The sequence below is a fragment of the Anabrus simplex genome, chromosome 3 (assembly GCF_040414725.1).
Source record: "Anabrus simplex isolate iqAnaSimp1 chromosome 3, ASM4041472v1, whole genome shotgun sequence".
In the NCBI taxonomy this organism is placed as follows: domain Eukaryota; kingdom Metazoa; phylum Arthropoda; class Insecta; order Orthoptera; family Tettigoniidae; genus Anabrus; species Anabrus simplex.
Window position 1 is genome coordinate 10,820,693 of NC_090267.1, and position 25,037 is coordinate 10,845,729.

At 39.9% G+C, this 25,037-nt stretch overlaps 1 protein-coding gene across 2 annotated transcripts in view; it reads left to right on the plus strand.

Annotated features, from left to right (window-relative positions):
- Positions 1–24,814, plus strand: part of LOC136866930 (zinc finger protein 724) — an 83,958-nt gene extending 59,144 nt beyond the window's left edge. For both annotated transcript variants that reach the window (XM_067144020.2, XM_067144021.2), the window contains exon 5: positions 23,086–24,814. In XM_067144020.2, coding sequence (XP_067000121.2) covers positions 23,086–23,809 — 724 coding nt within the window. In that variant the 3' untranslated portion in view covers positions 23,810–24,814. The remainder of the gene's footprint in view (positions 1–23,085) is intronic.
- The last annotated feature ends 223 nt before the right edge of the window (positions 24,815–25,037 follow it).

Sequence of the window (25,037 nt, forward strand, 5' to 3'; positions counted from 1 at the left end):
CACATAGGCAAGTAGGGTAGAATATTTTTTTTTTTTTGATAATTGAGCTAAGCAGTTTTATTACACTCAATAGAGGATCTTTTTTTTTAATCTCTACTAGAAGAGTGAGGTTAATAGTGAACTTGTTTTTGCTCTTACAATACCTTTCAGTAAAAAAGATACTCAATTACGCACCAAAACAAGTGATGTCACCTATCACGCCCACCCCACCCTAAGCATAGCATTAGTAAGCCACCGCAAGGAGCGACATTCCACACTTGTGTGTGTAGCCTTGACAGCGAGACGCGCCCCCCCGCACGTGCCTTGCCAAGTGAGAGGCCCCTTCAGGGAGTGAAGCGCACGGGGGCATGCGCAGTGGCTGCCGCTGGTCCAGAATTCTTCTATCGAAACTCTGGTCCAGCTTTCTTCTAGATCCTCTACTTTAATACTTCCCCTTTTTCCAGTTTCTCTTAGGCATCCAATTTTATATCCATTGTCGCGTTAATTTGTTTTCTTGTCGTTCGTCATTTTCAGTTCACAGACAACAAAAAATTTGTAAGCCTGGATATGAACTGAGAAACTGTACCAACAGTGGACTCTAAGTTTATCTTACAATATGGAACAAACCCCAGTCAAGCCCGCTAACGGCTAATAAGGATATGAAATAACTGCTGAAAGTGGGAGTTGGGTGGATTCATGTTTCCACAAAAGGAACAGAATGTGTCACCGCTTTCTTAAGACAGTTTCATGAAGGAGTATCAGAGCTAAATGCGGAAGCAAACAGTATCTGAGCAGAAATCCTGTGGTTAAGTGTACAGTATTGTGTTTACAATAATACAGCACTCTCATTAAATTTACCTACAGTGTGCTGTGTGCACTGGTTAGGCAATGTTAGAAATTACAGTGCAGCTATTAATAGATCACATTATTTCAAAGACAGTGTTCTGATTGACCAGCGAATATAATTTAGGTAATATGAAGAAAAAAAAAATGTGCTCGGCAAATTACAGGGTATGAGGAATTAGCTGGATTCTACTGTATTATAAAATATACCTGAAATATTTTGAAAGTCTAAAGTATGCCCTGACTACACTGAACAAAATCATAATAGGCATTATCAAGGAATCGTTAAGAATTCTACACCACCTTTATAATTCATGATTGTCAATCTAGACCATTTTGTGTGATGATGAACCTCCTAATCTCTTATATTTTCCTTCCATGAAGTATGAGTCGTAGCATTTCTTTCTTTGTGCAAGTGAATAATGTATTTTCTCCAAATAGAAACATAATGTCTACTGGCGTTTGTGAACATTAAAATGAGAATAATAGTTTACACCACCTTTCCAATACTTATCTTTCCTTATATTTAGGATATAAACATTACAACGGGCATTGTAAGATGGGACGTATTTCGCTTGACTGTCGTAAGCATCATCAGCCTAAATAAATCTTAGCCTTAAGTTAGGTTAGGGCCCCAAACCTAGTGTTCTTAAAATATATGGTACCCTAAGAAACAACGTTTACATTTAGAAAATCAAATAGGCTTAAAAATAGTGTGAAAAACCATAGAATGTTCATCATGGCTAAGAGAAAAACACACAATCGTGTTGAACAGAGGTTAAAAACAAAAAGTACAATACAGAGCTGGTAGTGAAATAATTAAAATCATATAGGATATCATTGTTACCAGTCAGTCAATCAGAATGTTAATACATAAAACAAGTGTGAAAATATATAAGAGTGTCCATCATGGCTAAGTGAAAAAAAAACATGCAATCGTGTTGCCAGAGGTTAAGAACATAAGGTACAACACAGAGCTGGCAGTGTAATAATCAAACTTATTGCTACCAGTCACTTAAGAATGTTTATACATAACAAAAAATTATGATTATATTCTTTTGAATGAAGAAATAATTAAATCTCACTCTTGTATAAACCCATGAGTCGGGCAAGAGAAATCACATATTGTAGCAGACATGGATTGATCACGTCTGAAGCCGCTTATAAGGTATAGCCCAATATCCACTTCATCCAAAACAATGGTTAATGCTGAATAACAGGCGTCTTCATTTTACAGGGAGTTCAAGACCGAAACGGAAAAAATAAGATGCAAACTGAAGTTTGAAAAATTTAAAAAAGGAAGAAGATGTACTCAGGCCTTGAAAATGGGGTGTTCAAATGAGAGTCCAAGACTGCTTACTTCTTATGTTGGATGAGCGTTGGCCGGGCTGAGTGGCTCAGACGGTTAAGGCGCTGGCTTTCTAACCCCAACTTGGCAGGTTCGATCCTGGCTCAGTCCAGTGGTATTTGAAGGTGCTCAAATATGACAGCCCCGTGTCAGTAGATTTACTGACATGTAAAAGAACTCCTGCGGGACTAAATTCCGGCATCTCGGCGTCTCCGAAGACTTTAAAAAGTAGTTAGTGGGACGTAAATCAAACAGCATTATTATTATTATTATTGGATGAGTGTTGACTGGAGAAATTAGCCGTTCCAGGGGGTCTTTTAAACATATGCCCTTTGATGTGTGTGTTGTATCTGTGGACTTGCTTAAGCGGAGAGTAAGTTGGGACGGGAGGGGTAGCCGCAACAATGAGAGTGCTGAAGGTTGGTGGCGTAGTTGTATTATGGAGAGTGGGTAAGGTGTAATCTGTTATGATGACCGGAGGGATATTTAAAGTTTTATAATTGTAGATCTTTGTGAAATTGTTATGATTTATATTAAAATTCGTGAGTAAATTGGGGACTTGTTCAATTACCAGGCTGTTGTTCTCAGGGACACTATTCACATTATTATTATTATTATTATTATTATTATTATTATTATTATTATTATTATTATTATTATTAGATGCGAAAAAGACCAGAAAACTGATCACGCAAAGCTCACTTAGAAGTTGTGCATTTCCTTCATTGCCAGGCAGCCTTCAGTTTTTCTCTCATCGTGGTTTTTCGTTCTTCTGTCCACTTAGCTCCTGTCTTCTTCTTGTAGTTTCTCTCTGACTCTACTTCCCACTTGTTGATTTTCGTTTTGTAGCAGGTTAGGTCAGCGATGTCGGCCACTTTGATTCCTGATTTTTCCAGGTCTTGGCGGATTTCCGTTGTCCACCTATTTGTTTTGATGTTTTCTGTTGCCTCAAGTAAGATTCTTGTCAGTCTGTTTTCTGGAAGGCGTTTGATGTGTCCGTAAAATTTCAGGCGTCTTTTTCTGATGTCGGCCGCAAGGTTTGAGAGCTCCTCGGTTTTTGTGCGAGATTGCAGTCTATATCCTTCGTCAGTCAGTTTTGGGCCGAGAATTTTTCTGATGATTTTACGTTCCTCTTTCAGGATGTCTTCGAGTACTGTTTCCCTGTGGAGATCCAGTGTTTCACTCGCGTATAGTATTTCAGGTTTGATCACAGTGTTGTAATGTCGAATTTTGGTGTAGATTGAAAGGCATTTTTTGTTGTAAATGTTGTGCGTTCGGCCGAGGGCTCTCTTCATTTTCTGGATGCGGACCTCGAGGGCCTTCTGTTCTTTTCCTGTTGGCACTATGATTTCTCCGAGATATCGGAACTCAGTTACTTTTTCGATTGTGCCAAATTTCGTGTTCAAATTATGGAGGCTGCAGTGGTTGCACATGACCTTGGTTTTTGAGAAGGAGATTTGTAGGCCGAATTTTTCTGAGCATTTCTTGAGAGTTTCGATTTGGCTGATTGCCTGTTGTTCGTTTGTTGCAAGGATCGCGAGATCATCTGCGAAGGCGAGACAGGATATTTTTACATGTCTTCTTGTCATACTTAATGGTTGCCAATTTCCTTGAGCTTTTAGAGCTTGTTCCCATTCTCTCATGATTTTGTCCAGGGCTATGTTAAAGAGTAGTGGGGAAAGTCCATCTCCTTGTCGGACACCGGTTTTTATCTGAAATTTTTCAGATATATTTCCCATGAATTTTACTTGGGAGGTTGTGTTGGTGAGAGTTAGTCTGATGATTTTTTGAGTCTTGTTGTCCAGTCCGTACTCACTCAGTGTTTGAAAGAGAGATTGCCGGTCAATGGAGTCGTATGCTTTCTGGAAGTCCACGAAGGTGCAGATTGTGGGTTGTTTTCTTGTGTGTCGTAGTTTCAAGATGGCTTTCAGGTTGAGTATCTGTTCTGCACAGGATCTGTGGGGCCTGAAGCCCGCTTGGTATTCGCCTCTGAGTGGTTCTAGTTGTTCCTGTGTTCTTTGAAGGAGGATTGCAGAGAGGATTTTGTATGTGACTTGCACCAGGGAAATTTCCCGGTAATTGTTCACATCTGTTCGGTCACCTTGTTTGTGAAGTGGAACGAGGAGGGCGTTTGTCCAATTTTCTGGTAGTTTTTCCGTTGTCCAAATTTCTTGTATGATTTGTGTGAATTCTTGGAGAGAATTCTTTCCTAGATGTTTAAGAAGCTCTGCTATGATGCCGTCGTCTCCGGACGCCTTGTTTTTTTCAGTCGTTGTATGTGTCGGTGTATTTCCTCTTGTGTTGGTGGGGATGAGTCTGGGTTTGGGTTCGGGTGGGGTTTAAGTGGAAACCTCTCCGTTGGTTTTGGGCAGTTAAGTAGTGACTCAAAGTATCTCGCGAGTTGCTTGGTGTTTTCGTCATCTGTGAGTGCCAATTTTCCGTTTTGTTTTCTGAAGCAGGGGTTCTTGGGCGTGTACCCATTTAATCTGTTGCGGAAGACGCTGTAAAAATCTCTGGTGTTGTAGTTGCGGAAGTCCTGTTCGGCCGACTTCAGTTGGTCCTCCAGGTATTTCCTCTTGGTTTGTCTGATGAGTTTAGAGGTCTGTCTGCGGACTTCGCGGAATTTTTCTTCGTTTTCAGGTGTACGGTTGCTGATGAACTTCTGGTATGCGTTTTTTCTATTCAATATGGCTTGGTCACATTCGGTGTTCCAAAACGGGTGTCTGCTCTTTTTCTGTAGTGGGATTTGCTCTGATGCACTCTTCATGATTTTTTCGTGGAATTCGTTCCAAGTTTTGGCTGGGATTTTTTCCCATGTTTCCCTGAGATTTGATGTTTTTATTTGTGCTGTGTCCAATTTTTTGTTTGCCTTGGATTTCTGGTAGAAGCGTTTTGGGGTAAATTTCACTTTGATTCTTGTTAGATGATGGTCCGAGTCAATGTTGGCTCCTCTGCGGACTTGAACGTTGTGCACTTCTTTTTGTCCTGGGAAGGAGGTGGCGACATGATCGATCTGGTGATTGCCGCAGCAGGTGTTGGGTGATTCCAATGTGAAGAGCTTATTGGGGTTTTTCCGTAGGGATGTTGAACTGATTTTCAGGTCGTGTTGTTGACAGAGCTCGATTAGGCATTTGCCATTTTTGTTGGTCTTTTCATGTGCTGAGAATCTTCCTGCGGTTTTTCTGTAGCACTTTTCTTTACCAATTTTACCGTTGAAATCGCCGAGGAGAATGATGGTGTCTTTTTCAGGTATTTTGATGAGTGTGGTTTCAAGTTTGTTCCAGAAGTTTTCTGTTTGTTTCTGATCTTTGCAGTCGTTGGTGGGTGCGTGGGCATTTACAAAGGTGTAGTGGCGATTTGCACAGTGAAGTCGTAAGGTCATTAGTCTGTTTTTTATGGGTATGATCTCTTCTACGGAGTTCACGATCTTTTTGTGTACGAAAAAGGCCATGCCTATCATTGGTGTGGCTTTTCCTGCTGTTCGTGTAGTTTTGCTCTTGAAAATGCGGTAGTTACCATATTCTGACGTCTCCTACTCGGTGAGTCTGGTCTCTTGTACGGCGAGTAGCTGGATTTTTTGTTGATCTAATTCTGATGTTAATCTGAGAAGTTTTCCTACTTGTAGGAGTGTGTTTACGTTTAGCGTGCCGATGTAGAAGGGCGTTTTAGTGGGAAGTTTGTCAGAGAGCTCCGACTCTCTCTTTCGTGTCAGCCCGGCTCCTCCAGAATCCGAGTGGCCGGTTGCCGCCTTCGTTTTCAGTTGGCGGGTGGATTGGTTACCCCCTGGAGTAATGTTGTTCTTACTTGCACGAATCATGGTGTGCTTGTTCTCAAGCGATTGGGTTGATCCCGAGGGATCGGAGTACAATCAGGTGGGTGAGTTCCTGAAGGTTTTCTGAGGCAGCCGCTCCAACTTGGAGTACAGATGCTGACCAGTTGCCGCACCAAATAGGTGAACAGACGCTACTGCATTTATTATTATCCTATGTCGTTGGCCATCTAGTGGCTCTTCCGCCTTTAGGGGCAGTTTCCCACCCCAAGGGCAAGAGAGTGCCCTGAACCTCTACCCGCTCGTCCGCCCTCCGAAGAGGCCGTTGGCACTTGGTAGAGGAGGACCACTTATACCGGTGGTCACTCGGTTTGTGGACGCAGTTTAACGTCGTGCCCGGGACATTATTATTATTATTATTATTATTATTATTATTATTATTAATATTATTATTATTATTAAAATGTTGATCCAAGAAAATGTACGTATTTTCCAACCCAGTCTTTAAGCTGCTTTTATTTACATATTTTATAATAAGGAAGTCCTGATCAGTTGTAGAATAATTGTGGCCGGAATCCCTCATGTGTTTGCTCATGGCAGAGAATTTTTATGCTTTAAGGCATTATAATGTTCCAGGTATCTAGTTCTAAAACTGCGGCCAGTTTGTCTGATATAAGAAAATTCACACTGGGGGCATTTGAGTCTGTAAATAGCAGAGTTCAAAAATTTGTCCTGTGAAATATTCTGATTAGTGTTGCGAGTTTGGTAGGCGATTTTGATGTTATGCTTCTTAAATGAGTTAGTAATGCTTTATATTGTGGGGTTGGTAGAGGTGAAGGTGGCAGTGTTTATTCTTTTGGGCTTATCTGGAATTAAATTTGTAGTTTTTTATTTTATTTTACCAATAATCTTATTGATCAAGTTAGGTTTATAGCCATTAGGTTTTGCAAGTTCTTCTATATATTCAACCTTTTTTTCCGGTTAGAAGGGGATAGTGGAACATTTAATGCTCAATGAACTGAACTGTAAAAAGTTGCTTTCTTTATGAGATTGAGGGTGTAATGACTCATTCCTTATTGTCAAAGGAGCAGCGGAGGGCTTTTTGTAAATCTGGAAAATAAAATTATCACTGGCTCTGGTCAAGGTTAAGTCCAGGAAGTTTGAAGATTTGTTTATTTTGTCTTTCTTAGTGAACCTGATATTGTGGTCAAGGTCATTAAAGGTCTTTAAAATGTTATCACTGTTATTGCGATGTGTGTCGAAGATGGCAAATGTGTCATCGACGTATCTTAGCCAAAACTGTAGACCACTGATTTTATTGATTATCTTGTTAGTGTCAAGGTCATCCATAAGAATGTTAGGAAGGATTTCAGATATCGGGTCGCCCATCGCTAGTCCCTTCTGTTGGTAAATTTTGTTATTGAATGTAAACAAGTTATTGTTTAGTCCAAATTTTAGCAAGTTGATCAGTTCATCTATTTCACATTTGCTTATTGTGTTATGTTTCAAAAGGTTGGTTTCTATTAAACTAATAGATTCATTTACTGGTATACTAGTGTACATATTGGTGACATCTTACGAAACCATGACATGATTGTCGTGTAACTTAAATCTAGGCATTTTATTACAAAAATTAACTGGATTTTTGACATAGGCTTCATTATTGAACTTATAATGGATATTTAAAAAATGGTGTGAAATTAGGACATCTTGTAGGAGGGACTATTTCGACAGTTTATAATAGGGCGCATTGGCATTTCCTTTTTATGTATTTTTGGTAAGGCTTTGGCAGTACGTAACCTGGGATTCATAATGGTGAGTTCTTGTTCTTGTTCTTGAAAGAGAAAAGATGAATTTATCAGCAAGTTCTTTAAGCCATGCTGGATCTTTAAAGTGGGATCCTTGTCAATTAGTTTGTAGTTATTGGCAGAAAAGAAGTCTTCAGTTTTACTAATATATTCATTTTTATTCAATAATACAGTTGTTGAGCCTTTGTCGGCTTTTGTTACTATTATATTATTGTTTCTGATATTGTTCTTTACATCAACTATTTGCTTGTTAAGATTTAAAGAAGGTTTGGAATTTATTTCACTGATTAGTAACGGGAGCTTCTTTTAAATTTTGTATTTGACATCATTGCGGTGTTCTATAGGAAGTTTTGAAATATTTGATTCTATTTCGGCAATGTTGGATACCAGATCATCAATTTTATTGGGGTTGGACCAGTTGAATTAGAAATCTTTGTTCAAAAGATCCATTTCACTGTTTGAAAAGTTAGTGTTGGACAAATTTACAGTGTTTGGAACAACCTTGATTTGGGGAGAGGATGCTCCTGTGGTTTCGAAAGGTTTGACGAATTTGGTTTTTGCTTCTTTAAGAAAAGTCAATTTTTTGTATAAAACTTCTTGTTTTTTTATTTGTCGCGATTGACACCTTGTCATTAGCAAAGTAAGAAAAGGAGTCCCAATGTAAAGGCTACATACTGGACGAAGTTTTTAGATGAACTTTGTAAAGCTGCATGTTTAGGAGTGATTTTTTCCTGTAAAGTGTTTTTATTTCATTTTCCAGCCAAATAGAATTAATTTTTTCTTGGTTGTTGTGTAGATTTGAGGAAGAAATGTTCTTTCGTTGTAAATGTTGCCTTAATCTGGAAACCAATTCATATCTTAAGCACTCCTTTAGAAACGTAATGTCCCTGGATATTCTATTGACCTTAACTTTGAGGTTAAGATATATTTTTTTTTATTTTGCCTGGTTAGCGGTTGCATTACAAGTAATAAATCTCATAGTAAACCATATTGTACATCAGATTATGAACATTAAAATAAGAATAATAGTTTACACCACCTTTCCAAAACTTATCTCCACGAACCTACTACGCTGGCGTAGCAGGGGGAAAAGTTATACTCCCACGTGGCGTGTCCCAGGTGGCGGATAGAGGGGTCCTAACCGGCTTGCCGACGGACTTGAGGGAAATAAAATAGCTCTCGCAGACCAAACACACAACCCCCTGTCGGTGGGGGTCGCAGACGAAGAATACACCCACGGTATCCTCTGCCTGTCGTAAGAGGCGACTAGAAGGGGCGACCAAGGGATGATTGGATTAGAACCATGAATCTACTTGTGTTTAGTACCACCACGCAGGGAACACCATGGGTCGCTATTACTTGCACGTAGTACCACTATGTTAGGTACCAAATAGGTTTGTGATTAGTAGCACAATATGAGCGACACCAGGGTTCTGGCTTGCCTATAATTAGTACCCACTATATAAGGAGCACCACGGGATAGTACGAGTCCCTGTGGTTAGTACCCTTATGTGATGAACACCATAGGTTTGCGTTGCCTGTAAATGGCGCTGCTATGTGTGGAACACCATAGGTCTGTATTACATGTGCGAATTTCATAACCTGTCGGTAGTACCATAATGTGTGGAATACCACGAGTCTACGATACTTTTTATTAGTACTGCACCATGACAAATACCGCGGTTCTACTTTCCAAGCGATAAGTACCATTATGGGAAGCCAATAACCTATATTTTGGAACTCTTTAGCTTGCAAGCATCACCGGTTCAGTATTGAGCTATGGAAGCAGCCCCTTGGTCAGTATTATAATTGTTTTCTGTCAGTTTCTGAGACTGACGCATTGCGGGTCGGCTCCCCTGATTGTTTTAAATTCATATTCATCCGTTCATTTTTCGTCCTCACGCTTTGAATTCTGGTCAATGGAGGAATTTGGATTTTATTTTTTCATTGCATTTCGTCTCATTTCGTACAATCAAGGGCCGATGACCTGGATGTTAGGCCCCTTAAACCAACAAGCATCATCATCATCATCAATACTTATCTTTCCTTATATTTAAGATATAAACATTACAACAGGCGTTGTAAGATGGGACATGTTTCGCTTAACTGTCGTAAGCATCATCAGCCGAAATAAATCTTGGCCTAAAGTTAGGTCAGTGCCCCGAACCTAGTGTCCTTAAAATATATGGTACCCTAAGAAACAATATTTAGATTTAGAAAATCAAATACACTTAAAACTATTGTATAAAAACATAGAATGTTCATCGTGGCTAAGTGAAAAAAAACAACAACATGCAATCGTGTTGCCAGAGGTCAAGAACATAAGGTACAACACGGAGCTTGCAGTGTAATAATCAAACTCACTGCTACCCGTCAGTTAATAAGAATGTTCATAAATAACAAAATTAATTATATTTTTCGAACGAGGAAAAAGTTGAATTTCACTCTTTTGTAGACCCATGAGTTGGGCAAGGGAAATCACATATTGTAGCAGACATGGATTGATCACGCCTGAAGCCGCTTATAATGTAGAGCCCAATATTCATTTCGTCCAAAACAATGGTTAAAGCCGAATAATGGGTGTCTATTTTTACAGGGAGTTCAAGACCGAAACGGAAAAAATAAGATGCAAACTGAAGTCTGAAAAATGGAAAAAGGAAGAAGATGTACTCAGGGCTTGAAAATAGGGTGTTCAAATGAGAGTCTAAGATCGCTTACCTCTCACGTTGGATGAAAAAATTAGCCATTCCAGGGCACCTGCGTGTCTTGTATCTGTCGACTTGCTTAGGCGGAGAGGAAGGTGGGACGGGAGGGGTATGCGCAAGAATGAGAGATCTGGAAGCTGGCGGCAGAGTTGTATTATGGGGAGGGAGTAAGATGGAATCTGTTATGACGACCAGAGGGATATTTAAAGATTTATAATTGAAGATCATTGTGAAATTGTTATGATTGATATTAAAATTAGTGAGTAACTTGGGGACTTGTGTAATTACCAGGCTGTTGTTCTCAGGGACATCATTTAAATTATTATTATTATTATTATTATTATTATTATTATTATTATTATTATTATTATTATTATTATTATTATTATTATTAAAATGTTGATCCAAGAAAATGTATGTATTTTCCAACCCAGTCTTTAAGCTGCTTATATTTACATATTTTATAATGTGGAAGTCCTGATCAATTGTAGAATAATTGTGGCCGGAATCCCTCATGTGGTTGCTCATGGCAGAGTATTTTTATGGTATAAGGCATTATAATGTTCCAAGTATCTAGTTCTAAAACTGCGGCCAGTTTGTCTGATATAAGAAAATTCACACTGGGGGCATTTGAGTCCGTAAATAGCAGAGTTCAAAAATTTGTCCTGTGAAGTATTTACCAGGTTGGAATTAAAGAATATGTTCTGATTAGTGTTGCGTTGTTATGCTTCTTAAATGGGTTAGTAATGCTTTATATTTTGGAGTTAGTAGAGGTGAAGGTGGCAGTGGTTATTCTTTTGGGCTTATCTGGAATTAAATTTGTAGTTTTTTCATTTTTTCAATCCATGTCTGCTACACTATGTGATTTCTCTTGCCCGACTCATGGGTCTATACAAGAGTGAGATTTAGTTATTTCTTCATTCAAAAGAATATAATCATAATTTTTTGTTATGTATAAACCTTCTTATTAACTGACTGGTAGCAATAAGTTTGATTATTACACTGCCAGCTCTGTGTTGTACCTAGTGTTCTTGACCTCTGGCAACACGATTGCATGTTTTCTTTACTTAGCCATGATGGACACTCTTATATGTTTTCACACTTGTTTTATGTATTAACATTCTGATTGACTGACTGGTAACAATGATATCCTATATGATTTTAATTATTTCACTACCAGCTCTGTATTGTACTTTATGTTTTTAACCTCTGCTCAACACGATTGTGTGTTTTTCTCTTAGCCATGATGAACATTCTATGGTTTTTCACACTATTTTTAAGCCCATTTGATTTTCTAAATGTAAATGTTGTTTGTTAGGGTACCATATATTTTAAGGTCACTAGGTTTGGGTCCTGACCTAACTTTAGTCTGAGATTTATTTCGGCTGATGATGCTTACGACAGTAAAGCAAAACACGTCCCATCTTACAATGCCTGTTGTAATGTTTATATCCTAAATATAAGGAAAGATAAGTATTGGAAAGGTGGTGTAAACTATTATTCTCATTTTTATGTTCATAATCTGATGTCCAATACGGTCTACTATGATATTTATTACTTGTAGTACTGCAGTTTGCGTAACATTGAGGCTTCTGAAGTCACACAGAGTACGTGTGCTGATGTTCTTACGTATATATTGCACCCACTCGTGTCCAAACGGGTCGCAAATAACTCCCGACAGCTCAGTGTAATCCCAGGGTATTCCATTCAATCAGAAAAGTCTTAAAATTGTTCATACGGTTTCGCTTTACATGGGATCAAGAAGAGTAAAGTCCAACCAAACGTAATAGTATTTGAATGATCGTCTTCATCCAATGCTAACGTTAAAACTTCGCCACTGTCCGCATTCATATTTACGCAGTCTTTCAGTGGATGAACTTACCAACTAAGTTTCAGAATTAACTATCACTAAAAATTAACACACACAGAATTATATAAAGAAATAAGGAACCACATTTATTTAATTAGAGAAATGCCCTAAAGAAATGAGAACTAATTTGGGAATGAGCTACAACTATCACTACATGGAAGAAGTATTTAAAAATCGTGAGTTAAAGTCAGCGCTGGCTTATTTAAAACAAAGATGTAGCATTATACAACTTGAATTGTTTCTGAAATGAAATTTAAAAAATCAGTATTACTGTCCATAATTATTCTTGGGACATCGTATGTATCGCTGGTATGCGTTCTCCAACTGCATTCATTATATCATTATGAAAATTATAATTTTCTTCTCAAAATTATATCACCATTAAACTAACAAAAACTGAACTCAATCAAAAGGATTTCATGTTGGAAAATTAATCAGTAACGATTGACGTGCTAAGGCTTTTCACCCCTAATGCCTGCTAAATCCGGCTCCTAATCTATCATCTTCCTTTCATAAAATACTAATTCAATTATTAAATGTTTTAAAATAATTAATCTTCCTATTTTATCCACATAATTCTTAATTCATATATTTCTGGCTCAATATGCTTTTATACGTCGTATTGCAATCATAATCCTACTGTGCAATTTATTTAATTCGTATCTGTAGTGTGAAAATCTCAGTACTATGCTTTGCTCTACTTAACCACATATATGTATAATATGTCATTTATCTCGCATTTATACGATTCGAGAATGTATCACAGAACTCACATACTTCCACCATAACAGCTGTCTTGACATTACTTCACCATCTAAATCTCAGCTAAATATGAATATTCAGTATCCATACCTTAAATCTGGTCAATCCCGCGGTGTACTTCCTCTTAATTATTCGCATCGTTTCATTAGATCCACACCTTCCACATATAACGCTTATCTACCTTCTATGTATACCTTGTAATTACCACAAAAACGCAATATAATACTTCATATCACTTCATATATCTTCTTATTACCTTTTCCGACGATGCATTATTATTATCTCAACTACTCTATGTTAACTCTTACTTCACATAAACCTTCAACACATACCTTGCAATTACTGATATATATAGCTTTCTTAAATACGTCAATATGTGTTTCCCATATTCAGTTCCTTTCAATAAAATCACGATGCACAACCTTACATATGTTACTATTACTACAAATAATAATATCGCTCTTCAAGGAGTACTTAATTTCAATCGTTCTCTTCTGACGCGCGGTCCATCTGTGACGTAACCATTAGATGCATACATCGCAAGATTTATCGATATTCTTCAACTAATATTAATTCTTAGCAATCAGCTGTTATGTTATATCATTCCTAATCATATTCTCGACTACTTCACTGAATTATTTGCTCAAACACGGTGATCCAAGCGCGAGATATACATATAATTCTACACTGCCTTAAATATACACTTAAGAAAATGGAAATTGCAACACCATGAAGGCATTGGTCGTTTGTGTTGATTCTCAAGATTTTGAAGGACGCCATGTAGGTATGTAAGCGATCCAAGTTTCAGACCCATTGGATTGTTGCTACAGGTCTCCCCACGTGATTGGTCGCGGAGGAATCAACTCCAGTATACGGACTCTGGTGTAGCGTAGTTGACTTGCAGTCTGTGCAGTGAAGTGTTCCCCGTCAAACATGTCTCGACGACAGAGAAGAGCACGCTATCAACAATTGTCGCCGTTTGAGAGGGCTCGGATAATTGGGCTGTGTGAGGCTGGATCATCGCTAAGGACTGTCGCTGCACGTGTTGGCCGACAGGCATCTACGGTACAATGTGTATGTTAGCAGTGGTCAAATGAAGGTACCCACACTCGTAGACCTGGCACAGGCTCAGCGCGACAGACAACTGTGCGAGAGGATCGCCGCATCGTTCGGATAGCCCGGACGGAACCCCATGCAACAGCAGCGCAAATTCGAGCAGCTGTGGCACCCCACGTTACACAACAAACAGTTGGTAATCACTTGCGTGCAGCTGGCTTACGAGCCCGTGTCCCTGCAGAAGGTGTTCCATTGACCCTACAACAGCGAAATGTAAGGCTGGCCTGGTGTCGAGAAAGATCGACGTGGGTCGACGAATGGCATAGGGTCGTTTTTAGTGATGAATCACGCTTCTGTCTTGCCCGCAGTGATCGCCAGAATCGTGTGCGCCGGCGTACCGGGGAGAGGGGCCGCCCAGATCTTATTGTCGAGAGGCACACAGGGCCAACACCAAGCACTATGGTCTGGGGAGCTATTGGCTTTAATGTGAAATCGCAATTAGTGCTTGTTGAGGGCACTATGACTGCTCAATCCGGCGGTTGTCCCTATGATGGCGAACATTGCTAATGGGATGTTTCAGCAGGTCAATGCCCGGGTTCACACTGCACGGATCTCCAGAGAAGCTCTCCACGACATCACAACCTTAGAATGGCCCGCCAGATCCCCGGACCTCAGTCCTATTGAGCATGTATGGGACATGATGGGCCAACCGTCCTCAGCCACCCACAACTCTGGAACAACTGATCCGTGCAGTGCAGCAAGCATGGGCCACAATTCCTCAGGAAGCGATCCAGAGCCTTATTGACCCCATGGCTCGACGAATTCATCAATGTATTGCAGCTTGTGGTGGGCACATCCTGTATTGACTGTTGTCCAATCTTGCCTTCTGGGGGACCTGAAAGTGTAATCTTCGAATCACAACCGAACACTCGTCCTGCATGTTCAATTGCAGTAATGTAGCACCACTCCTTCTGGGTGTTGCAATTTCCATTTTCTTCAGTGTAGTATTAATATCTTAAATATCACACACTTCACTGCATATTAACACTTGCACACTTAAATATTATCATTTCTAACATCTATTCAATTCCACAGCATATGCCAAAAGATAATATTCGCTGAGGATTATGATAGTAATTGTAAGCACTTAGCTCGTCTCCCGTTATTCCGATGTCAGTTGTTCTCCATTCTGCCCGTCACATTGCTAGTTTTGCGGTCTGGATCTGGGGTTGGGCTGGACTCCTCCTCCCATTCGGAACTGGTCTTGGTAGGCAGTATCCATCTCTCATCTCGGGCTGGTCATCTGTCTGGATGATACCTCTCTCCAGGTCGGTCCATCATAAGTGCTTAGCAGTTCATTGTCTTCTTCGCAAGGCTGCCAACAAACATTCCCGAAGAGTACATAGTCATTTTAAAATTCTTATGAGAACAATCTTTCTCTCTGATTATTCTTCTAAACCTTCTTCTGCGTTAAATTTGGCTAACTCTTTATAATTGCGTATAATATATGTTTATCTTGCTCGGAGAAAATCTTCAGATTCAGCTTAATTATTCTTCAGAATTATTTTCTTTTCAGCTTTTCCGCCAATAAAATTTCTCATTCCTTTTCTTCTTTTGCAGTTCATACGATACTTCCCTGCAAAATCGTTGGTCTTGTGCCTCGGGTTCCCAATAAGCGTATTTAATTTTAGCTCCGCTTATCTGGACGTGTTTTATCTATTTACAGCGTTTCTTTGGGTTGATTATCCCGTTTTCTTCTGAATCAATCTAGTTCTTCTGTATGTATTTCTGCTGGAATCTAGTAAAATTTCATCCTTTTTGTAGCGCGATCGCAATCCACGTCTTAACTCTGCGAATTCAATTTCTCAAGTGTATTTTATAATAATCACTTCTATTCTATTTTTTTAAAACAATCTACTTGACCTTTTGCTGTTCTACACCGCCTTCGGTATACATTCGTTCCCAGTTAGACATGCCCTGTTATACCTCGATATCGTGACTTCATTGTGTATTCTTTTCAGCTTGAGTGGGCCATACCTTCCTCCGGCGCCATTTTTGAAAACGTCTTGAAAATGCAACGGGCACAATAGACTATATTTCTGGATCATGGGCTTATTACATGTACATTTACTTGGCTACTTTACACAATCTATCGGCTGTGATAGGCATCCAAGTAATTCACATGTTACAAGTAGGGATTTCCAGCACATGACTGTCAATACTATATTTTTCTTATCTTGCACTGTTCACTTAACATTGACATAATGTAATGGTCCCATTCTCACCCACCACTACTCACCCCAATGTGTGTTTTTCCCAGTTAATGTGTTCTTACAGAAAATGAATGGAGTAGACTTTCTTCTTCCTCTTGAAAATTACTTCCATTATGCCAGGGTGAGGGAGCCTCCGTGGCTCAGACGGCAGCGCGTCGGCCTCTCACCGCTGGATACCGTGGTTCAAATCCCGGTCATTCCATGTGAGATTTGTGCTGGACAAAGCGGAGGCGGGACAGATTTTTCTCCGGGTACTCCCGTTTTCCCTGTCATCTTTCAATCCAGCAACACTCTCCATTCTCATTTCGTAGCATCTATCATTCATTAACATATCACTTTGGGAGTGGCGACCCCATCGTAATAATAGCCTATATATGATTCATTCATTACATCCCTGACCCGGTCAGTGACTGGAAAACAGGTTGTAGGTTTTCATTTTCATGCCAGGGTGGACATCGAGCTATTGAACAACAAGTCTTGCCGTGTTTGCCTCATATAACACCAGTTTTTCCACTCTTTTTGTTGAACTTCCAAGAATAATTATACTATCATTACAGTGACATTGTCCCTCGAACATGTACACATCCAGAAATGTTATGCATAACCTGCCAGACAAAGGCATTTTGTACAACACAGAAATGATACTTCCAGTTTGTTGACAACTGAAACCAAAACAATCAGTTCGACATTAAGCTTAGAAACACAGATCACATTGTTTATTAACCTCATTCAGTGCTGAGTAATATGTTCCCTTGGCTGAATGCAAGCCTTCACCCTTCGTGGCAAGCTGCCCATGAAGTCATTTATCCACCTCAGGTCTAGTATATGCCTTTCTTTAGTGGCAATCCTGTGTAACTTCCGTAGATTTCCTGATATGGAACAGAGAACTTTTCAATCGATCCCAAGCATTTTCTAAGGTATCTATACCGGGGAAGCATGAAGCCCCATCTAATCGGGCAATACCGGCACCATTGATGAAATCTCGACGTTGGGTGCAGGTTTTGTCATACATAAACTTGACGTTTTCGCGAAATGCTGATGAAACTGTTCAACGATGGGTTTGAGTATGTTATCCTTGTATTGGGGAGTGTTGAGTGTGCCCTGGATGGACAACAATGGCGTCCGACACCCACATATGATGCCGCCATCATATCGTCACTGATCCACCACCTTGCCGTACTTGATGTGCGGGATGTTTTTCACGTGCAGCATTACCAAGTGCCCTCTACACACGTCGACAGTCGTTGGGTATCACACATACGCGGCTTTCGTCTGTGAAGAGTACTTTGCGCCACTTTTCCGTAGTCCATTCTTGGTGACTTCATGCCCACCTGTATCAGTCACCATGGTGTCTGGGTTTAAGAGTCAGGCTAGTCCATGGCTTTCCAGGCGTTGTGAGGTCTGTTTTGTACACTTTGGTTGGACACGAGCCTGCCGGTGGTCCCCATAAGATCATGGTGGCAGTCTGGTCTGGGTTCTTGCTGGCTAAATGTCGCAGATACCGGTCACCTATGTAGTTGTTGCCTGAGGGCAAGTCATGAATACTACCTGTATTTTGATGCAAATTCCAGTTCCGTACCGCACTACTCTGTCTTACTGCTATTCACCTCGCGACGTTTCTTGTTGTAGTTCATGTTAACCAACAATTCGAGTGTGATGAAACGTTGACATCCATCGCCTTGCGATTGCAGAACGTCTGTTCACTGGTTACAAATGCCCTACATTGTCGTTTGAGTGAAGGTGCACACGTAACGTTCCTACCGACATTGAACGAAGTGGTATGCTTGCTATAGATTGGTCTATACGCAAGTTTGTCTACATATTTAGATAATTCCACGACGAGTTGATTTGCATCATTTCAACGTAGATCGAGGAGGAATGAGTTTACGGCATACACTGGTAATGCAAAATCTTCTGATGTGTGTACGTCTTCATTTTAGACTCTTGTGACTTTCGGCATTTAGTCAACAAGCCAGTGTAAATTAAGGAATCTCCATAACTTTCCTTTTACAACTACGTTCGTGGCTTTGTTTCTTTTCATCAGTAAACCATTAAAGACTGTCTCTGACAATTATTGCCTAGATGGCTGCCTGTTTCCCTAACCTTGTTTCTCCTCGTTTACGAATACTCTTCTATTTGCCCCGTCTAGCCGCTCCAACGAAAACGCCGTGTTCATAGAGTTTTATCCATTGAGCGTGTGACTAATCATTTATCTCTTCATTTAAATATCCTCCTACCATTGTTTCTACTTGTCACACCAATCATTCTCCCTAGTTTCATATCTCTTATTTCTAATATGAATAAGGTATTCTTAGTCTACGAATCTTTCACTCCTGTACAGCGAAGGTGGTCAGAAAACAGGCCATTGTAAAGAAAATCATTGCCAACTTCTTGAAGCAGAAGTAATTCATCGTCTACGGAACCATGCTTATCGCATGTTCCACGATAAGACATTTAATTATGTAAATAGCTTCCTTCAGTTTTGTGTGTCAGTCTAATGACGTCCAGTAGGGAGCAGCACACGCTATGTTTTTATCTGTGAGGTCGTTCGTTTTGCTGAGCGATAATTTTTTTACTCTGTGGAGTTCTTCTGCTGTTCTATGTGGGGCAGATACTAACAATGGCTGCCGCTATGTTTGGTGTGGCATTTTTATGCCTCAAATATTCATTTAATGTGTTCAAGCCTGGACCTTTCACGCTAACTGCTATTCGATTTTACCATTGATAATCACAGGTATGTGATAGTTGGTTTATATTTAAATTTGGTGACGAGTTATTCCCGTATGATACGGTCGATGGCATACATCCTTCCGCTCCGTCATCCGATGTGCTTTGAATGAATGTATTTGTGGTCTTGTTGTTATAATTGAAAAAGGGTCTCTGTGGTTATGATTTGGTGCACTGCGTGATCCTCGTGATGTGCCCCTTGTCTCGACCGCAGGAGATACCAATCCAGGTTGTACGAGGCGCAACATGCCTGTGATGTGAATAAAGTAATGTCCAATTCTGACCTTATGTGTAATTGCACGCCGCACGCAAACATTCGAGTACGTGAGGCCCACTGATAATGACCGTGGAGCCATAATTTATGGTTTGTATTTGACCACGAAATCTGAACGGCCGTTCGTGTTTTATTTTCCCGATACCCTCATTGTGTGTGCGTGAATGTGGTATGCATGTGAGTTCGAATGTGTGGGAGAGGAAAGGTTGATATGCCGATTGACCTGTTGTATTTGTCTTTCAAATTCTGCGCCTTGTTTGGTTTTCAGCGCAGAGCTATATTTATTTATTATTCATGGCTGATGCTCAGCTTGAGTACCCGCCATGTTGGTTTCATATTTGCGCATGGGCGTACCTATTGTATTCTTTGGGTCTTGTCTTGGCTTTGATTGGTCCATGGAGGCTGTGCTCAGTCTCATCTGTCGTTATTCTTATCTGCCTTTTGTTCGCCGGCACGGCTTATTGTTATGCGAACGTTTCGCATTGTTAGTTGCCTGATGGGGTATATGGTGCAGTGCCTTGGATACTTGAATCTTGGTAAAACGGGCGACCTGGTTGAATAGTTTATGATGAAAGGAAGCTGCTGGTATTGTAATAGCGATGTGTCGAGGAGCAGTGAGCATTTTAAATTACGTATCAATATTTTTGAAGAGTATTAGTGAGTTTTCACGCCATGATTCAACTATGTGAAAAGGAACAAGGTATGTCCATCAGTATTACGATTAATTTCCCTATTTATTTTGTGTGATTTTCTTTTCTTGGTTTAATTTTTTTCTCTCATATTTATTTAATAAATCCCCTGGTTTAAACCATTTCTTCTTTTATTTCAAATCGATGTAGTCTTGCCCTTGTTGCCTGATTACAAGGGGGGGTTTTTCAGCTCAGGGTTATGTATGTGCCTTGCCCAGTCGACACGATCCGGGCCTCAAATATTGTTCCCCATGAATATTTCACTAAGGTGTTGCTTGGATCGCTGATTTATGCAGTAATAGATGGGGAGGGTGTGGCTCAACGGAGATATGCATAGGCACTCGTATTGTCAGGACAATCGCAGGGCTGATATCGTAGGTAAGCCTGTATGTATAACATTGATCCCACTATCAAGTTTTCAACATTAGGAAGCCGGCCTGAGGATATTGATACAACGAAAGATGACATCTATGGGACTATATCGTTGTTTTCGGGTGAAGTACTACCTTGAATCAGACAGTTATGGGCTGAATGATAGTTTCAGTATGCGTTTTGACTCCTGTTATCCATATGGACTTATGAATATATTTTCGATAAGACACCTGCAGTAATAGTGCTGAAATGTACTGTTTGCATATTTAGAACCATGTTTATAGGGCTTTAATATATTTGGTTTCAATCAAATTCTGGAAAAATCAGATTTCTAAACACATGATGATACTTTGGCTACCGAGCTTGATAGCTGCAGTCGCTTAAGTTCGGCCAGTTTCCAATGTACGGGAGATAGTGGGTTCGACCCCACTCTCGGCAGGCCTGAATATGGTTTTCCATGGCTTCGCATTTTCACACCAGGCAAATGCTGGGGCTGTACCTTAATTAAGGCAAGAGCTGCTTCCTTCCCAGTCCTAGCCTTTCCCTGTTTCATCGTCGTCATGAGACCTATCCGTGTCGGTGCGACGTAGAGCCAATAGCAGAAGAAAGATGCTTTGCCTACTGACTAACTGCACCTGTTTATGTACTCTTCGTCACCATGGCAACCTGAAAAGGCTGCTGAATGACTTTTAGCCCTTCAATGCCCAATAAATTGTTTATTATATTTTACTTATTTAAAAATGATCCACTGTCAGACATATTACAATTTATTCGAAATCCACTTTTAGCCTATTACTTCGTGTTACGTACATGTAGTACGTGTTGAAAAGACGTTAACTACAGAACAAAATGGCCAACCGAATGCTAGCGGGGTCCAAACCTACAACCTCCCGATTTCGCGTCGGTTGCACTATGAGCTATGGTGGCCTAGGTGATATTTGTTCTGATAGAAAGGATCTAAGCTACAGGTCTGCCACTACAGTCATCAAACTGTACTGTATGTTCAAGTAACCCGTTGTGGGCCAAGTCAATGAATATTGAATTTTCACGACCGCGTTGTAATCGAGATCTACCTGGTTGTGTTACAAACACATAGTACTTGTTGAAGAGATGTTAAGTACAGAACATATACTTCCTAACATAATAAATATGACCTAGGCCACCGTAGCTCAGTGGTAGAGTAACTGCCGCGAAAGCAGGGGGTTATATGTTCGGATCCGACTGGTGTCCGGTTGGCTATTTTGTCCTGCTCATAACATCTCTTCAACACATACTATATATACGTAACACGACCTAATAGTTCGAAAGTCAATTCCAACTACAATGCGGTCGTGAGATTTCAGTTTTCATTTTAACAATTCGAGTTAATTGAAAGCTATTATTTGAGTTTTCAGTGATTATATATTGTGGCGCGGTGAGCCGCTGCATCCGCTATACCAATATACAACCACTGAAAGTAGCGCAAGCAAGCCAACTCCAATAGCATGCTCATTACCGAGGAAGGCCCACCCTCTCCCTACCCCATCACCAGCCGAAAGACAGCCACCCCGCCGCTACCATCTGGATCGCCATGCTTGCTTATTGGAGGTCTCCGGCGATACGGAAGAATCCGGATGGCGCATGGAGAGTATTTGCCTTCCGGAAGACTCTGGGAGGCGTGTCCCTTCTGGAAGCATTCAGATGGCATTGGCCTAGATACTTAAGTCAGGCGCGACATACAGGGGTGAGTTAGTGTACTTCATCTATTGTAGTGAGTCCAATGAGTGGACTCGGTGAGTTAGCGAAGAGTACAGTCAGTGTGTTAGTGCTAGCCTGGGCTAAGCTCTCAGTCTGTTGGAGCCGAAGACTCATATCTGTGTGCCTATCATGCGTGGGAGTGTCTTGGACCAGCTGCTGGAGGAGGACCTGGTGTGTCCTGTGCAGCGTGGAGGACAACAGTGGTTGCCGACATGGGTCTGTGAGTGGGAGTTTGACGGACTGAGTGGACAGCAGAGTGCTGCGAGACTGACGTGGTGACTGCAGACCATGACAGTGCTAACGAGTGTGACTGAGCAGCTTAGTGAGTGTTGTGTAAATGTGTAGCTTTATTGCTTAGCTAATACAGTTTAGAAATAGTATGCTACCAGTTCCTGTTTTATTTATTTAGCGCACCAACACTAACAGTGTTTTATACACAGTTTTCCATTTAGCTACAATGGGTGTTGTAACACTTTAACTGAATGGACTAACAAGAAAATGAATGCTCTGTAATACACTATATTTGAAACCAATTTTCCCTTCACTATATTACAGTGTGTTCACTGAAGTTAATTGCATGGAAAGTTTGGAATAGAGGATTATTTATTATTGCTACCCTTAAATCGGGAGAAAATATGCAGAAATAAAATGAATACATTGGAGCGGGATGTAAAAAGCAAAATGGAAGTAAAACAATAACAATACTATGACAACATTTAATTTGATAACTAATAATATTATAATGTTACATGTAGTTAAGTAGATTTGTAATGTGTAAAAATGTATTCATATATATATATATATTCATCTTCCTTCTAGAATTAGGATTGTATCTCATTATTTTGGAATAGTAAGTAGTATTGTGTGTTTCAGGGAGGTGAAATTTGCAGTGTTATCCAAGCACTCTCTGGAGTTGGTACACCGTTGTGCTCTCTGCTGTTTGATGTTCTCTGAGGAGGCTGATCTAAAAGAACATTTGTTAACTCACAACGCAAAGCGGTCGTTCTGCTGTGATTTATGTCATAGGAAGTTTCGCCAATCAAGCCATCTTCGAACGCACATGCTAAGTCACTCTAATGAAAGGCCGTATCAATGTAATCAGTGCAATAATACCTTTAACCGGCGGAGTCATTTGCGTACCCATTTGTTAACCCACTCTGGTGAAAGGCCATATCGGTGTACAGAGTGCAACAGTGCATTCGCTCAGCGAAGTAATCTTCGTACTCACATGGTGATTCATTCTGGAGTAAGGGCTTATCGGTGTGAAGAATGCAATAGTTCTTTCATGTTGAGAAGTCACCTTCGAACCCACATGTTAACACACTCTGGAGACAGGCCATACCGGTGTAAAGAATGCAGCAGTACGTTCTCACAGGGCAGTCACCTCCGTAGCCACATGGTCACTCACTCTCCGGATAGGCCGTTCCGCTGTGATATATGCAATTGCACGTATCGCCGTAAATCTAATTTGAAAGAGCATCTCCTGATTCACTCTCGAGAGACACCGTACCGGTGTAATGTGTGCAATTGTCCGTTTTCCAGTCGAAGCCGTCTCCAAACGCACATGATATCACACTGGAAGGATGATCCAATGTAACGAAACGAAAAGGTACGTTTAGGTCCAACTAAATTGATAATTTTTGAAACAAGTTGTTTCATTATGTTTGGGCCTCAGTTATATAACATGAAGATCTGTTTTCTCCAAAGTGTACTCTCAATAGACACATGTTTAATCACTGTCCGCAAGTCATCTGCAGTTAGAGACAGATTTCCGAACGATTCCATAACGTAGATACCACTCGTAAAGCATACAAGAGTTTGTTAGCATATGTTTTATTTCGTGTGAAAGTTGAACTCCGTACATGCCTGTGGCAAAAATTCCTTCATCAGGTGGGGTTAGGCTGTTACTTTCATAGAAACTTGCGTTTGAATGCTACGGGCGCTTCAAAACTTGCGAAGGCAGCGCTGCTGCTAGTAGACGCGTAGCAGTTCGTAAATGGGGTACTACCTTATTCTTGTGAAAGTTAATTAAATTTCTGAAATTCTCGATAAATTTATTTTTGGAATATATTGAACTGAACATGTATTTTAATTTGCTTCCCTTTACAACTGACTAATTTCACAACAATTAGGAACACCATTTTTGCAATATTTGGCTACATATCTTGTTCACTGCTCACATATCATCTTTAAGGCATTCATTTCTGTAACTATGTTACACTTGTTTATTGCACTTGGTAATCGAGAGATTGGACATTGAAAAGAGTATGTGCTATGCTTAAACATTACAAAAAGATACCGACTTTGTACTACTAAATCCCAAATTTTTGTAAAATAGGAATTTGAAATATTTTCACCCCAGTTTGATCCCATCACATCAAAGAATATGTCAAAAATAATTCCAAAACATTAACATTTCCATCATAATAGATGCCTTGATCAATATTTATTTGATATTAGCTTTTGTTAATTGTAATTAAAGCAAAATATTTTAAAGGCGTGGGAGGTGATAGGAATTATAGCAATAATTCTAGGTATTCTGATGCACTTGACATGCTTCTTGTGAAAATCATTAGGGTTTCTATTTATTTGAATAACTAGCTGTAGCCGTACTTTTTCGAATGCTTATTATTTGTATTATCTCTTAAAAGTGATTTCTTGTAGATTTCTTTATTGTTTGAATGAATAATATTTTACTAATTCTTTTGTAGATTTACAGTAATTTTTATGTTTTTTGCTTAAGTTTAAGATTAGTTTTGATACTTTGATTTAAATAATAAGAGTAAGTTATAATTTTATGCGTCTATGTGTCACCCAATAGATCA